The 15,200-nt window shown below is 49.3% G+C and overlaps 6 protein-coding genes across 6 annotated transcripts; 5 read left to right on the top strand and 1 right to left on the bottom strand.

Annotated features, from left to right (window-relative positions):
- Positions 1 to 914: 914 nt before the first annotated feature.
- On the top strand, positions 915 to 1,858 carry PC9H_007971 (uncharacterized protein; the record flags this gene model as incomplete). The annotated part of the gene is made up of 2 exons (XM_036777491.1): positions 915 to 1,781; positions 1,844 to 1,858. 2 exons carry the CDS (start codon positions 915 to 917, stop codon positions 1,856 to 1,858), a joined length of 882 nt encoding a protein of 293 aa, XP_036631111.1.
- Positions 1,859 to 2,804: 946 nt separating this feature from the next.
- PC9H_007970 (uncharacterized protein) lies at positions 2,805 to 6,469 on the top strand (the record flags this gene model as incomplete). The annotated part of the gene is made up of 15 exons (XM_036777490.1): positions 2,805 to 2,906; positions 2,955 to 2,999; positions 3,055 to 3,788; positions 3,857 to 3,963; positions 4,020 to 4,099; positions 4,151 to 4,285; positions 4,348 to 4,606; positions 4,662 to 4,733; positions 4,791 to 4,854; positions 4,909 to 4,980; positions 5,038 to 5,109; positions 5,177 to 5,186; positions 5,238 to 5,381; positions 5,429 to 5,498; positions 5,556 to 6,469. 15 exons carry the CDS (start codon positions 2,805 to 2,807, stop codon positions 6,467 to 6,469), a joined length of 2,880 nt encoding a protein of 959 aa, XP_036631110.1.
- A 192-nt stretch (positions 6,470 to 6,661) lies between these two features.
- On the top strand, positions 6,662 to 7,466 carry PC9H_007969 (uncharacterized protein; the record flags this gene model as incomplete). The annotated part of the gene is made up of 2 exons (XM_036777489.1): positions 6,662 to 7,029; positions 7,082 to 7,466. 2 exons carry the CDS (start codon positions 6,662 to 6,664, stop codon positions 7,464 to 7,466), a joined length of 753 nt encoding a protein of 250 aa, XP_036631109.1.
- Positions 7,467 to 9,273: 1,807 nt separating this feature from the next.
- PC9H_007968 (uncharacterized protein) lies at positions 9,274 to 10,160 on the bottom strand (the record flags this gene model as incomplete). The annotated part of the gene is made up of 5 exons (XM_036777488.1): positions 9,274 to 9,343; positions 9,394 to 9,528; positions 9,586 to 9,775; positions 9,906 to 9,915; positions 9,975 to 10,160. The coding sequence occupies 5 exons, from the start codon at positions 10,158 to 10,160 to the stop codon at positions 9,274 to 9,276; spliced, it is 591 nt and encodes a 196-aa protein (XP_036631108.1).
- A 288-nt stretch (positions 10,161 to 10,448) lies between these two features.
- PC9H_007967 (uncharacterized protein) lies at positions 10,449 to 11,510 on the top strand (the record flags this gene model as incomplete). The annotated part of the gene is made up of 3 exons (XM_036777487.1): positions 10,449 to 11,117; positions 11,174 to 11,298; positions 11,351 to 11,510. The coding sequence occupies 3 exons, from the start codon at positions 10,449 to 10,451 to the stop codon at positions 11,508 to 11,510; spliced, it is 954 nt and encodes a 317-aa protein (XP_036631107.1).
- Positions 11,511 to 11,787: 277 nt separating this feature from the next.
- PC9H_007966 (uncharacterized protein) lies at positions 11,788 to 12,776 on the top strand (the record flags this gene model as incomplete). Its single annotated transcript, XM_036777486.1, has 4 exons — positions 11,788 to 12,246; positions 12,302 to 12,334; positions 12,400 to 12,551; positions 12,638 to 12,776. The coding sequence occupies 4 exons, from the start codon at positions 11,788 to 11,790 to the stop codon at positions 12,774 to 12,776; spliced, it is 783 nt and encodes a 260-aa protein (XP_036631106.1).
- Positions 12,777 to 15,200: the final 2,424 nt, after the last annotated feature.

Raw genomic sequence — 15,200 nt, 5'->3', positions numbered from 1 at the left:
CCTAGTGCTACTTACAACCCACTGTCGAGTCCCAGCTCCAAAGATGCAGTTCAACTCCGCCGCTACTTGTGTCATTGCTTGCTGTGCGTCGTTCACTCACATCCACCGTATCAGAGCTGACCGACCTCCCCTCTTGATACACAGTGACCATTGCTGTCGCTGCAGCACCCGCACCAGCCCTCGCTGCCGTAGCTAGGGATGCTGTAAGTCGAGTGATATTTCAAGACTTACAAGTCGCTGATTTGCTGTTCCTTTCAGCCCATTGCTCGTGAGCCCAGGCCGTGCTGGTTCCCCCTCTGCAAACCCTGGTAGATGGTGATCCCAGGCCTCCAAGGATTTGAACAGACGTATACACTTCTCACAGAGAGCGGTCATCGGATTTGTGCTATTAAACACCGTTGAATTTCATTTCTTTCCTGCCCGATGAGAAGATACTACGTTGAGGTTTTTATGGATTTTGATCTTCTGAAATTCGTGACTTTGCCCGGACAGGCAAAAAAATGAGGCCTTTCTGCGGTTGTGCGAGTGTGTATGGCTATTCGGGGTACAACAGTATGGCAGACTTGTGCGTACAAGTGTCGGGCGGAATGGGCCATTGCCTACTCGTGCAATCAAGACTCGATAGAATGTATCAATGATATCAAAGTCAAGAATGATTGTCGATAATAAATTAGGCTATAAAAGAGTGACTTCGCGGCGGTAGCAACAATATTGCTTGGCCATTTACCTAGGACCTGCATGCAATTACATGTCCTGCAGTTTCGCCTCCGCCTTCCATCAAACTTCAGAGACAGGAGACAGGGGTAAATACACCAAGATCACATGCCGGACGCGGTAGAAGATTTCCCTGTCGCGTTGTTCTTGCCAGCGACCTAGCAGGCTAAACCCAATGCACTTTCAACTCGCCGGGGGACATGTCTATGAAGCGATCCCCATCGAAATCCTTGGATGAGATCAAGGCGGCAGCTAAAGTCGCATGCCAGGAAACCGAATTCGAACGAAGAAAACGACAACGAACTCAAGGCCCCGATTCGAAAGACTCGAAGCAATCAAGCGACACCGGCAGTTCGACGGCTATACCATCGCCAAATCCAGGCGGCACGACTTTCACCTTCTCCGTACGCGCAAAACAAGCTGTTAATACCGGAATGGGCACAAGCATGAGCAAGTTCCGTGTGCCCCAAGCGGTTGCACCAGCTCCGATGGCATTCAATGTACCCGTACCACCTCCGTTTACTTTCATCGTACCATTCGGGATGTCCAAACCGTTGGTGACCCCGAGACCGATTGAACCTGTCCTTGTAGGCCCCGTGCTTCCGTCCTCGTCCTCGACCCCAGTACCGCAACCTCTTCCAACCCCCATCGTCTCGCAACCGGTCGCCTTTACAAAAGCTCAGGTTATCCAATCTCAAAATACAAACGAACGAGCCGCATCTGAAGAAGGGAGCACGGGTACTGGTTCGGGTATGCCTGGGAGTACCGACTCGGAAGCTTCATTTCTTTCGTCAACAACGAATAACGAGCCACCAGTTGGTAGAAATGATCGCTTGAAACGATTGACACGTTCAAACCGCGTGGATTTAGCCCTCACTCTTTTGCAAGATGGAGGCATCGACTTCGCCGAGTTCCTCATAGACGCATTGGATCCGAGCAGACCAGAGTTCTCTACATGCCAAGATCAACTGTACGAAGGCAGGGAAACGCAGCTTTCAAACGTGCTGGACATGATAATAAGACATCCACGTGGCAAACAGCAGTTAAAAGATTGGATAAAGGGCAAAGTGGGTTCCTTGTCAGACTCGAAACGTCATATATTAACGTCTCCTCACTTCTAACGGTGCAGGTCGAGAATGCATAACGCCATTCTGTTATTCAATTGTATATTTCGCGAATCGCTGTGCATAACCATCCCTGCAATGGTTCTTCCGACGGTAACTACCTCGAGTAGAATTCCCTGCACAAGACTGAATCATACCTAGGCTATTGGGCTATCGACCTTGCCTCACCACCATTGTGCACTGGGGCTAGGCTATGCAGTACATGAGTGCCTGGGTTTAGCAGCTTTTCTGGCACCAACGTGCCCCTATTCGGTGCGCGCTATTTTCCATTCCGTTCGCCTCGAAGACACGTCTCGATCAACCTCCGCGACGGGCGGTGTTCAGTGGCAGTGAAGGGTCTTTGTACATATTGTCTCAGGGGAAATACACTTCACTAACCCATGATGTTCCCTCTCTCTGCCTGGTATTTCGCGCTCAGCTAATATATTGCCAGAGGAGCGTCATTCTATCCCGTTCCGCAATGCTTGGCCACCCCTCCAACCGATCCAGTTGCGTGAACGGAAGACATCCAACTTCCAACTTGTGGCAAGGCAGCATCCGCATTCCTTCAACAGGCCGCTTTCCTGTTTGGGCGATATGCGGGGTATTGCTTGCGGAGTGTGCCTAGGACGACCTCTGTCGAACGGTTCTTTTGAATTTGTCTCAGAGTCTCAGAATCGCAAGCTCCGCAAAGCAGCATCGAATATTCGCTCGATAGCACCGCTCGCCAGTTCAAATTGAAGATGAGACCAGCCAAACGGCTGCCAAACTGGCGTGCCTGGTCCCGATGAGAGGAGCGGACAAACATTAGAATGTTCATCGCTTCCGCGTTATTGCCAAGATGTTGAGTCTTGGCACGTCTCCCTTACATCCAAAGTTTTATAAGGTTGGTAGCGGAAGGGAGGGCTGCTTTAGCAGATTTTCCATCTTCCCCCTCCCTTTCATCACAACGCGTGTCTCTTTTCTTTGTGCGGTCTACAAGAGAAGATGTCGACAGGCGTCGAACGTGTTGGTAGTGCTTTAGAGGAAGGAAGGACATTGGCACCCGCCGCTGTGGGCTCGCAGGTGGTGATCATGAGTGGGATTTCCGTGCGCCAATAGCTTTGTCAAATTTCCCGCGTCTGATGTTCTTGTCAGATCGCCACAATCCTCTTGTTCAATTTTTTGCGGCCCAAAAACAAGGTTCGTGGTACAACGAGAATATTGATGTCTTCATCGCTAAATGTTATGGCCACAGATCATTTACGAACCCAAAGTCAAGTACCATGTTGGCAATAAGGCCCCTCCTCGCATCTCCGACTCCCTATGCGGATGGCTCCCGCCGCTCTTGCATACCAAGGAACCCGAACTAGTGGACAAGATCGGCCTTGACGCGGTAGCCTTCCTTCGTTTTCTTCGCCTTATGCGGTGGTTCTTCACAGGCGTTGCTATCCTCACGTGCGGCGTCCTCATCCCCATCAACGTTATGTACAACCTTGACCACGTCAAGCCCCGCAACCGAGACATCCTCAGTATGATGACCATCCGCGATGTGAAGGGCATGCGCCTGTATGCTCATGTTGCCATTTCCTACATCATCACTTTCCTCCTTATGGGACTTGTCTACTTCCACTGGAAACGAATGGTGCAACTTCGCGCCGCTTGGTTCCGTTCGCCAGAATACATTCAATCGCTGTACGCTCGAACCCTCCAGATCACGCACGTACCGAAGAAATTCCAATCAGACGAGGGTATCCGGAACATCTTGCATAACATCAATATGCCGTACCCAGCTTCCGCGGTACATATCGGACGCAAAGTCGGTAGACTTCCAGAGCTCATTGAATATCACAACAAGACCGTTAGGGAGCTAGAGAACGTCTTAGTGAAGTATCTCAAGGGGGGTCGACCCGCTAAGACGCGGCCCACCATACGCGTTGGTGGATGCTGTGGTATGGGGGGACAAAGAAAGGATGCGATCGACTTCTATACGTAAGTTCCATCCCCAAGTATCTCCTATCCCCAAGTATCTCCTAAATACGATGCTTATTTCGTTTTAGCATGAAGCTCAAAAGGACCGAAGCTGCAGTAGAAGAATTTCGTAATCAAATAGATACTCGCAAAGCGGAGAACTATGGCTTCATTTCTTTAGCTGCGGTACCATACGGTGCGTCTTATTGCTGTTTCCTTCGCACTTCATTCCTGACACGAACGCCTGCCTAGCTCACGTCGCTGCCAAGTTACTCTCAAGGAAGTCTCCGAAAGGGACTACTATCGCTCTTGCCCCCAATCCAAAGGATATAGTTGAGTGCTTACATCAAACCACCCACAGGCTATTGACGCGCTTTTGATAGATTTGGGAGAACATGACGAAGTCCGATGCTGCTATCGCTCGCAAGCGATTGGTAGGATATTGGTGGTTGGTTATCTTTTGTATCCTAAATCTCATCCCGCTTTTGCTGGTGGCTATTCTGGCCAATCTCGACGCCGTAAGCATACATTGTGTACGGCCGTCTGCAACAACTAATTCACCCTCCTTCAACGCAAATAGTTCAGAAGCACCGGATACATTGGATTCTTGGACAGTTGGACTGACTCTTCGCCAGTCACCTTCGCCATCGTGTCCGGTTTCCTTCCCCCTGCGGTCGCCGGAATCTTCATATACTTCCTACCAAGAGTCATGCGTTGGTTGACGCAATACATGGGCGCATCCACACATGCCAGGCTTGACCGTGCAGTCATAGCTCGCTATTTCGCTTTCTTGGTCATTAGTCAACTTATCATATTCACCCTCATCGGTGTTGTCTTCAGTAAGTCGCTTTCGCTAGGGCCTTCCCCGGTGTACATGTTGACATATTTCTCCAGACTCTGTCGCCGAGATTGTCCGCCAAATCGGAAGAGGGAAATCCGCGACAACAGTTCTCAAGAGCTTGGATAGTCAGTTCTTTGCTTCGTTGTCGTATACGACTTGGTAGTAATCCCTGACTCCACCAGAGCTACCCGGCAACATCCACAGGACATATATCAACCAAGCGTCATATTGGCTAAAATGGTTCCCGTACGTTGACTCGAAATTCAATTCTGAAGCAACTCACATAATCACATCGATTAGAATGCGTGGATTCTTGGTGGTGTTTGATCTAGCTCAGATTGTCAATTTAGTGTGGATATTCTTCAAAACGAGGTATGTAGCGTAATTTCAACAAATTAATGATATTGACGACAATCCATCGTCGTCTAGGATTTTTGGAAGAACCCCCCGTGACATAAGGGAATGGACGCAACCTTCAAACTTCGAATACGCCATCTCTTAGTACGTTATAAAACATTTAACTTCCATCTAGATCTACGACTTATACTTATATCTTCATTTCGAACAGCTCTAACCTCGTAAGTTACCACCCACTGTGCCTGGCCGATTTATACTGAACTAGTTTGCAGCTCTTCATGGCAGCGGTTGGACTTCTATTTGCGCCACTTGCACCCTTGGTGTCCCTTGCGGCGGCCATTGTATTTTGGATGAGCTCCTGGGTCTACAAGTATCAACTGATGTTTGTGTACGTGTCCAAGGTCGAGACGGGAGGGGTAAGTAATATGCTTGATCAGGGCGACCAACAGCTAACATGAACCAGCGGCTCTGGAATGTGATGATCAACCGTCTGTTAGCGTCTGTCGTCCTCATGCAATTGCTTGTGGTCCTCAGTAAGTCTCATATCGGTATCTTCGTTTCGGTATACTCTTGCTGACATGGATTGTTAGCCATTGGTCTCCAAGACAAATTCCATACCCTAAAATGGCTATCAACCGTCCCGCCTATCATCTTGATCCTCATCTTCAAGATCTTCCTCAAGAGGAAATTCAATTCAAAATTCCGATACTACACCCCTACCGAGGAAGAGTTGCGGGATGCCCACGTTCACTCGGCTAAGGCAGACGTTCGGGGCCACCGTCTCGAGCATCGCTTTGGACATCCGTCCCTCCACGCAGAGCTTTTCACGCCTATGCTACACGCTAGGATGATGCCCCTGCTTTCTGAGGTGTACAAGGGGAAAATCAGCGAAGCTGAAAAGAAGAATGGAGAGGAGAAGGAGACCGTACAACTCATCGAGGGTCTTACCATCGCTGCAGTGAACCAACACGATCTCGAATACGATCCAGTGCTCTATCAGCGAGACCGAGGCGAACTCGACTGGGACGGTCGGTCGATGGCCACTACAAATATCCTGGGAAGTGACGTTATGACTGTTTACTCTAAATCCCCGTACACGCCATCTCCTGAAATGGCAACATATGGATATGATGGCTACCTCAAAGCCGATCCGCCAATGCCACGGCCTGAATTGGCCCCAGGAAACACATCGTCTTGGATTGCCCCCGATCAACAAGCAGATTACTTTGGTCATTCCAGGCCCACGACTTCGATTTACTCTGATGGATCGACAGTAATATCCGGAACGATGCCCTCGCCTATGAGTCAGATCGGTTCGCCGCCTACACCGATGTATCCCCAACCTCAGTCGCACAGTTTTGGCATCCAAGAACACTACTTCGCGCAACCCCAGCCCAATCCTCAGACACCATACAACCCCTACGAAGCAAATGCCGGATCTTTTGCGCAAGGTCCACAATTTCCTCCGCACCAACCTTCCTCGCCTCCAAGAAACGGCCCGTGATTTTTGGGTTCTCGTATTTCGCTGCATCTTTGTTTCTCTTTGGTCTTCACGGTTGTATTGATTTCAGATGTACTTCTATCGCCGAGCCTACTCGGTCACACATAGGACAAGCTAGTTTATGATCCATTCTTACATAATACTAGCTCATTTCGCTTCACGACTCTGGTGCCATGAGCGTATCGTTTCGTATGAATGGCTAACCTGGATTCATTCGTGAAATCCAGCAAACCAAGGCCAACCCCTATCGCAACCTCGCAGGAAATTCGGGATAGAGGATCCACGTTCGTTGCATATGCATACAGAGCCTACTCACCCCAAGAAGCAGGCGAAGTCGTAAAGCATGTAAAGCACGTCGTGCATGGATCCAAACCCGCCACCCACGAGATAGCTGCGTGGCGGTGCATGGTCCTTCGACCGGGACATACTGGATTGGCAGGTCCAGATGACTTTCAGCTGCAGGCTGGGAGCGACGATGATGGTGAGAAATGGGCTGGAGAAAAGATCCTCAAAGTCATGCAGACGGAGAGCGTCCTCGATGCGGTAGTGATTGTCAGCCGATGGTGCGAGTTGTTCATCTAGCAGAACCATAAACTTGACTTGCAAATGTGCTAGGTATGGCGGAACGATGCTTGGGCCAGCCCGATTCTCTCATGTGGAGACTTGCACTCATGAAGTTTGTCGCATGTTCAAGCGCAAAGACGAGATGGACGAATGCATGTCGACCTTGAATTCCCTAGATGACATCCTAGCCAACTTACGATCCCAATTGGAGGATCTGAGAGGCGGGGAGCACACTGCCACCCTGGCTGAGAAACAACTTACCTCCAGAAACGAACATGCTAAACGACCTGACTACACCGCCATGGTACTGGCCGAAGATCTGCCTAAAGCAAAAAGGCTCATCAACGCTCGAGAGAAAGCTATCCAGGCTGTCAAGCTCTCGATTGGGAAATCTGCATCTTCCACCGCTGCTCGCATACCGAAGTCTGCGCAATGATACATGCCAACAGCCACCACGTTCAGGTAGTCGCTGTATGTGCAATTTGCTTTGATGATGTACACATACCACTAATTTTACTTCTACGGACTTTGCCCTCTTTTATCCGATACAACAGTCGTTGCACTCGTCTTTTTTTACCTTTGCAACCGATATGCATGCATACAATTCCCTTTCACCACTCTTTCAACGCCTGGCATTCTGCCCCACTCAGCCCTTGGTTTCCAAATATCGCTTTCTTGTATCGACGGTAACTGATCCCTAATATGTCCTTTCTCATCTTTGTCTGTCCACGACCTTGTGGCATGGCATCCTCGAATAGTGATGGAGTCTTTCACGATTCTAGCATCCCTGTGGGAACTCACAGGTACGATGTATTCCACTTAAGTGGTGTGACGAGATGGCTCGGGGAAAGGCTCGGGACTATTCGATAACGCCTGTGATCCAAGCCATCTGATGCTTAGACCGATATATACAGACCAGATTCCCCTACTCTAGAGTCTTTGCTTGAACAGTTGACCTCTCTTATCAGCGGATCTGTATTCGCTATCCGAAGCTATGACAAGTAATGAGTTACTGGTGTTAACCAACGAACGTTGGTAGATTAGTAGAAGGTTGAAGGAACTGGATGTATATAGAGGCGAGGAGCGATACATTAATGAGATGCATATTCATCAAAGCAAGAAGTACATTTGACAAGCCTAGTACAATGTAGACCATCCTTTATCTTTCTCTCGCCGGAGATAGCTGGGAGGATATGGAGAACTTTACAAAGATTTGGACACGTGAAGAGAGAGGATAAACGGATTTCATTAGATCCCACCACGAAGCATCGAAGGGAATGCACTCGGTTTTGACTGTGTAAATGAGAATCGTCTACAAAAGGTGTGCAGGACCCAAGCATCGAAACATCAAACATCGCCTCAGATGCTGCCGAAGTCCGTACAATATGATGATGATCCTAGATAAAAGATGTTGGCCAGAGTGCTGTCCTTCGTGCCCTGAAAGAAGCAGATTATCTTGGAGCCCTTCACCACAGTGGAGGTACTCTCCACAGCACTTGTTGCGACGACATACTTCAGATGGAACAGAGTGGTATCCATCAGCCATGCATGTTCAACTACAGTAATACTTCCACGATGGATGTTCGTGGCCACTCACCTGTCGCTGAAGGAAGGACGATCTGATCATAGGCGCGTATACTTGCAACAAACACGCCTCCGTTGGATGGCAGGCGCACGTTATGGAAGTCTTAGGAAGTCACTGGTCCCCGTCATCCCCATTATCCGCTTTCGCAACTAGCATCACATCAGCAGCATGGTAATGAAGCGAACTGATGTAGCGTATGTTATGTGCTGCGGCGCTGCTGGCTTCGATGAGATGTTCTCGAAGTTCTGACATGAATTCGATGGTACTCGAGGAACGAAGTGACTCAAAACAGTCAAGCCCAGTGCGCATGAGCATTGGAAAAAGCTGCGCTACCACGAATCATTACTGTGCGCTGTGATAGACGCAAGGCCAGCTCTAAGCCCGAGCTGTAACTAGAAATCAAACCAATGGGGCACGGGGCAACTGCAACTTACGGTATAGCTCGACTTGAATACAGCACAAGGCCACGAGCCATCAGAATGCCTTCTAACCATGAGCCCAATTCACCATGGGAGCAAGAAGCATTCAGCCAGTTGGAGCGATCCTAGGAAACCTTGAATCCGCTGCTTGGGAATCTATTATGTCCGTAGTACGACAGGAGAAATCGGGGGAGGCACGAAGCAAGGAATACGAAGTTGAATAAATAAGTATGATTGGATTAATGGTGGTTTCCGTATCTGGTTTTACGGCCGATATCGAACGGAACGTATTTATACTTGATCATATGTCTAAGACATTCGTGAGTTAAGACAAGAAACCGGTAGAGGACAAGACTCACTGTATCTGTCTCCGCATAGTCAGCGCAAACAAGACAAAGAAGTACATGACGAGGATGGGCCAGTAAACAGGGACATCAAAGACCTCGGAAGTGGTGCAGAAAATGGCAACGACGATTGCACGAGTGGACGAAAGCCTGTATGAGAGACGTCAACGAGGAGTGCTATGAAATGAATGGCTGCAAGGAGCTCACCAAAACTGCCATTCAGGTAACCGCCGTACAAAAGGTCTGAATTCGTCATCTCGTTGACTCGGCAAGGGGCTCGCATTTCCATCCACCCCTTCTTCAGCTTCGTCTGCCATGAGGTCATCCTGAAGAGACGGGTCAAACTTCGGCTGCAAGAACGCAAGCAGCAAGTTCAAGAGATAAATAGCAAGGGCATCTGTAAGTCTTCAGTAACTATCTCGAATAACGGGGAAAAAACACGACTGACAGCACACTATTTGTTTGAAATCACCGCGCAGTCAAGTCAATTGAAGCTTCGTCAGGGTAAGGGGACTCGCAAGGCTCACCGATATACCACTATGAAACCGACAAAAGTCAATATCAGGAAGGCGAAATGAAAGAGAATGCAAACTCACACCCTGGGCCAGCACAATGCGTAAAAAGAACGTAGCCAACAAGCCTGCAGTCACAAGCCATCTGTTCAGCATATACGGCGTCCAGCGGTCCAGAGTTTGTTGATACACCCTCTTGACTTTGGAATACTGCGCCGTAATGTTTTGAACTGGAGACGATTCGACACCAGAATCCGTGGCAGACATCATTATTGTGTCGTAGAATGGGAGTCGTATGGTATAAGAGGGAGGCGTTTAAGAACTGTCGTCCACGGCGGTGAAATCTACAGACTCGACTGCGCGCTGGATTTTTGAAACGTCACGGCGACACGACAGGACACTCACAGTTCCACACCTCTTGTGCAGTCTCGGCAGCTTCCGAAGTCTTTCCCACAAGACCTCCCGTGACAACCAACAGCCGGCCCGCTCTAATCCGCTCTACGATTCACTTTCCGTCAAATATGACTGTTCGAGCACACTATTGCGTCGGGACTGTTCATGGCCGCGAGATCTGCGACCCAGGTCATTTTAGATCATGTCGTCGCGAATCTGTCCTCACATCGCTCGTCGACGTTGTTGGCTTCGCCGCTCTTCGTTGCCATTCAAGGACCTCAAGGGTCAGGGAAGACATACCTTACTTCTCAGCTCAAGAAGATGCTCACCAGCGAACCTCACTCACTCAATGTTGCCGTACTCTCCATTGACGACTTATATCTTCCGCATGATGGCCTAAAGAGACTTGCAGACCAGCACAGGTCGAACAAGTTGTGGCAAGGTCGCGGTCAACCGGGCACCCATGATATCCCACTAGGTGCTCGCTTGATGCAAGCATTACACGAGATAAATGTCGGAGAGCAGGCGGAGGTAGAGCTGCCTGTCTTCGACAAAAGCTTGTATAACGGAGAGGGCGACCGTTTGGTCCATGGCGGTGATATCATTCGTGCGCCTCTAGACGTTGTCCTTCTCGAGGGCTGGTGCACAGGCTTCTATCCCATATCGTCGATGGAGTTGGAGAAAAGTTGGAGCACTCGGTGGCCGCAAGAAATGGCTCGACTCGGGTTGGATGCAGGTCCAGATTCTGTATGTCGGAAGGAAGATGTCATCATGGTGAATGAGGCATTGAAGCAGTACGTTGACTTGTGGAAGTATTTCACCGTCTTCGTCCAGGTGCGTAAACCCCGAACATAAACTTCCGTAGGCTAATCGTTGAGCATTTGCCGTAGATCACTCCAACCGTAATTGCAGGCAGATCACCGTACGAGATTGTATATAAATGGCGCCGTCAGCAGGAGCATCACATGAAGGCTCAAAATGGCGGTCGGGGCATGTCGGACGAAGGGGTTAAACAGTGCGTTTTATCGGACTTTGCTGGCACGTTCATCGACCTTTCACGTTGTCAGTTTTGTAGATCGGTATATACCAGGTTACGTCTTCTTTGGTGAAGGCGTGTCTAAACCCTTTGAGATGCAAGGTGATGTTAAGCATCCTCCCTGGCTCGGGAACGGTCTACGGCTTGTTATTGGAGAGGAAAGAGAACTGGTGGCCGTCGAGGAATTTTGAAGTGGCAGGGTCCCGGTGGTAGTACATACAATGTGAGTACCACGTTTCTGAAAATTTGATGTAATAAAAACAAGAGGATTGCCCACAGATTGCGAACGTCGCTGAATCTCCTTGCATTTCCAAATGCGGAGCTCAATTGCGCCATTATCTCCCTATCGTACTATCGATGTTAGGCTTCACCAGGACAGACTTGTTATCTGATGATCTACGATATTAGCTGCCACTTCGACCCCGACCTTGAGTGCAAAGCTTGTTTCACCTAAGCTAATCGCTGACCATGTCAGCCTATGGCGAGATAACTCGCTCTTACAGGGACAATACCCTTCCGCTTGGGTCTACATTATGGCTTGCCCGAAATTCAACGCCACAGCAAAGTGGATCCGATAGCACTTCTGCTCCAACTGGTCATCGGAGCTCGACCTACGTGTCTATACACCATCTCACCCTAGAATCCGCTTTAGGCTTTGTAGGGTTAGTGGAGCACCTCCACGAAACCTTCGCGCAGGTAGTAGAGGAAGGTTTCACATATCCGCAAGAAGGCGACCTTACGAGGGATGCGTTCGAGTCATATTTCTTCGCTGGGGACGTATTCGTCGCCATTATCGGAAACACACCCCAAATGGTCTTGGGCGGCGGACAATCGTCGGATGTGACAGATGGAGAGGCGCATGAAGTAGGGCTGGAAGGAGCTCAGAATGGCCGACAATGGGTTGATTGCGTGGCCGGATTTTACTACGTGAGTGTTATGATGGTGTGCAGCAAGGCTGGATAAGTTTACGTGTCGACCATAGGTTAAACCGAATTATCCCGGGCGTTCGTCGCATGTAGGTCTACTGTGGATCCGTAACAGATAATGATGCCGTCGGTGACCATTTGCCGTTTTAATAAGATCTGTAACGCCGGCTTCGTCGTACCCCCACATCATCGAGGTCGCAACTTTGGTTCCGCCTTAGCGAGATCATACGTGCACTACGCGCCGAAGCTTGGATACAAGGCCAGCGTGTTCAATCTGGTGTATGTGAATAACACAGCGTCTGTTCGGTGAGCTTCATCATTACATATACAGCACCATGCTGCACACTGTTGACGTTATTATTTCTCCTCGTTCGTGTGTACGGACACGACAGGCTCTGGGAACGCCTTGGTTTCACCAAAGCCGGCCTCATTCCCCGCGCTGGCCGCCTACGCAGGCCTGATGGCAACGGTGAACATTACGTGGACGCGCACGTGTTCTACAAGAGTTTCGTCGAGGACTTGGAATACTAATCGCATGCCTGCTGTAGCTCGTGGTGCAAATTGCAATGATGCTGTTGTAGCCGCATGTCTCGAAATTGAGGCTGATATAATATCCATTATTCACCAACCATCAACTACTACACGCTGAACAGGACAGCCCAGAATTTCGAGTGTGTGAGCACATGCGCTCGCATGAGCAACTTCACATATCGACGGCGGCGTGGCATGTGGCTTGACACTGCATTGCATTACCCGACTCGGATAATACGGTGACTGCACCGGCGAAACAGCATTTTCCTACAGCCTAATGAGAGATAGTACAGGAGGCATCCCTGATGAAACTTCCATACTACAGTGATGCATTTGGGCGACAGTGAATGGTATTGAAGGGGAAAGGTGACGCTAGCCTGCCAGTAAGGCCCAAGAACCATTCGAGCGGTAAATGGAAGCGCTCAATTTTATTTAGCGCCCTGATCGTCTTAGGCACCGCACGCATATCCCGATTAGATTGACTTTCCATCAACTGTTGCGGGGTAAAAATGATCAAATTTTCGGACCGGGGCCGTAGTGCTCCTTCTCCAAGTTGGTCAAAAGTGGTGCACTCCATGCTATTAATCCCGTCTTGCGACTTGATAGTGTTGGGGAAGTCATGTCACTGTCTACGGCGTGATGATGGAGCCGACCTTGGGAGTACCGAATAACAGTGTTGATGCGATGTGAACCGGTTACTAGTGGTACGCAGTCACCATATTTGGGATCTTCGCCCTCTTCGCACATCCTCAGCACAGCCTTCCGTTGAAAAGGCCAACCCGCGTATGAATGTTTATTGATTCAAAATGGAGAAAGATTACCGGGGACATTTGATAGGTTCGCACTGGACTGTTGGCAGTGGCTCAGAGTCCGTAGTCGCTTGCGTCAAGACTTTGTGAATTATCGAGTAATGAGCAGTGGATTGGAGGCGTCGACGTTGAACACAGCCGCGACTGACTCGGTGAATATCCTTGGCGTATGTGGGTACAATCATATAACACCGAGCACGCCTCTTACTGGCGGTGGGTGATCCGAATCAGATCGGCCGACCCGACAAGGGGGGAAAACTGACAAAACGTCCTATCTGCACGCCTCCTCCGCTTGTTTCGCGCACAGGGGTACTTCGATGGCGTTGATGTTAGCCAGTCCTGAGTCGGCGCATACCAAGAACTTGAAGATGCGACAGCCTCTGATGCCGCGAGAACTACGGATCCTAGGGGATTATGGCCGCTCTGGGCTCAGACTCAATACAGTGTTCATTCCTGGCGCAAATAGAACAAGTATCGGTTGCGAGCTTGCAAAATCACAACAATCCCTTGTCGACAGTGGACACAAAAAGGGGTAGATATGATGGTGAGACTTGTAAGATTTTGAACCTGACAATTGTGATGCGCCTCACCCCGACAAGCCGCTTTGAACATTTCAAACACAATGAAAGGGATGAAAGGGGTTCGAGACAGACGGTATTTGTCTGGGAAAGGAAACCCCGAGCCAAGTACGACGAGGAGTGCAAATGAGACGGAAGCAAATTAGACGAACAAGCTCAAGTTGGATTGTTGACTACTACACCGCTTGGTGAAGAGAAGAATAGAATACGTGTGCGCCTCACAATGTACTACACAATCAACTACACAATTATCTTGAATCTTCCATACGTTTGATGGTATGGGGCGACAGAACGGCAACCGCCCGGCCATAACAGTTTTCATCAATAACAAGGACGTCAAGCAACGCCCCAAACATTCTTTTTATCCATGATTGATACACTCGCCTGTTGCTGGCTGTCGTATATGTAGGTGTTCACATCAGCCACAAATATTCGTCAAAAGGGGACGGGAATCCTATGGTTCCCACGAAAAGATGACCCGTATTTATACACCACGTTGGGCCCAAATATACGCCTCCTGGTCGGCTTTAGACTGTGGTGGTAGTGGTGGGGTATGGGAGTTATATGAATGCCGTACTTGCACCCTCGGAACGTGGATCATGTCCTTGACGTGGGCCGGAAGCAAACGCCGAACCTCTACTATATAGAACATTGTACCCTACAAGATGTTATCCTCGTGTGCACTGTCGGAGTAGCACATGCGGAAGGGAAGTCTGATGGTGATTCCTTGGGTCTATCGGCCAAAGTCTCTATTCACATAGGGAAGCCCTGGGCGTTGAATCCGCGTGCATCAAAGGGAGTTAGACGAGAGTACCCACTTTGATGAATGCTCTCGAGTGTTTTCGATCTGCTGAGTCTTGGTACTTGCTGTTCGATAATAATCAGAGCTCGCGGGAACGTCTCGGTTCTCGGGTATTCGACGTTAATCTGCTCTGATCCCGGTTGAAGATACTAGAAATTTGATGCCTGATAAAGCAATGATATCCATGTGTCGTGTTTCTAATGTTATCCAAGTCGTTCTCGCATCGGAGTAATAG

This window comes from Pleurotus ostreatus (assembly GCF_014466165.1).
Source record: "Pleurotus ostreatus strain PC9 chromosome Unknown scaffold_5, whole genome shotgun sequence".
In the NCBI taxonomy this organism is placed as follows: domain Eukaryota; kingdom Fungi; phylum Basidiomycota; class Agaricomycetes; order Agaricales; family Pleurotaceae; genus Pleurotus; species Pleurotus ostreatus.
This window is presented reverse-complemented; position numbering and strand designations above follow the sequence as displayed.